The 327-nt window shown below is 65.7% G+C and overlaps 1 protein-coding gene across 1 annotated transcript in view; it reads right to left on the bottom strand.

The window, feature by feature from the left end:
* OSBP (oxysterol binding protein) overlaps positions 1-239 on the bottom strand; it is a gene marked incomplete at its 3' end in the record, with an annotated part of 4,652 nt that extends 4,413 nt beyond the window's left edge. The window contains exon 1 of the mRNA XM_009881434.1: positions 35-239. Coding sequence (XP_009879736.1) covers positions 35-230 — 196 coding nt within the window. The remainder of the gene's footprint in view (positions 1-34) is intronic.
* Between the last annotated feature and the right edge of the window lie 88 nt (positions 240-327).

Raw genomic sequence — 327 nt, 5'->3', positions numbered from 1 at the left:
AGCCTGTGACGGCACGTCGGCGCAAGAGCCGTACCTGATTCCTCCAGCATCTTGACAGCTTTGGCCTTGGCCAGCTCCAGGGCGGTGACCCAGCGCTGCCGTTCCACCTCCGAGCTGGCCTTCAGGTGGTAGGTCTGGGCCCCGCCGTTGGAGATGATGAAGTTGCAGGAATCCTCCACGGTGATGTTGGCCGTGGCCAAGTTGATGGTGCCGCGGCAAGTGTGCCGCATCTCCGCCTTGGATCTGCGTGGGGAGGCAGGACGGGGGTACGGTGAGGGGCGGGGGGGCTGATGGTAGGAGGTGACCCGTAGCCCAGCCCGGGTGGGA

The sequence above is a fragment of the Charadrius vociferus genome, unplaced genomic scaffold (assembly GCF_000708025.1).
Source record: "Charadrius vociferus isolate BGI_N301 unplaced genomic scaffold, ASM70802v2 scaffold863, whole genome shotgun sequence".
NCBI lineage: Eukaryota > Metazoa > Chordata > Aves > Charadriiformes > Charadriidae > Charadrius > Charadrius vociferus.
This window is presented reverse-complemented; position numbering and strand designations above follow the sequence as displayed.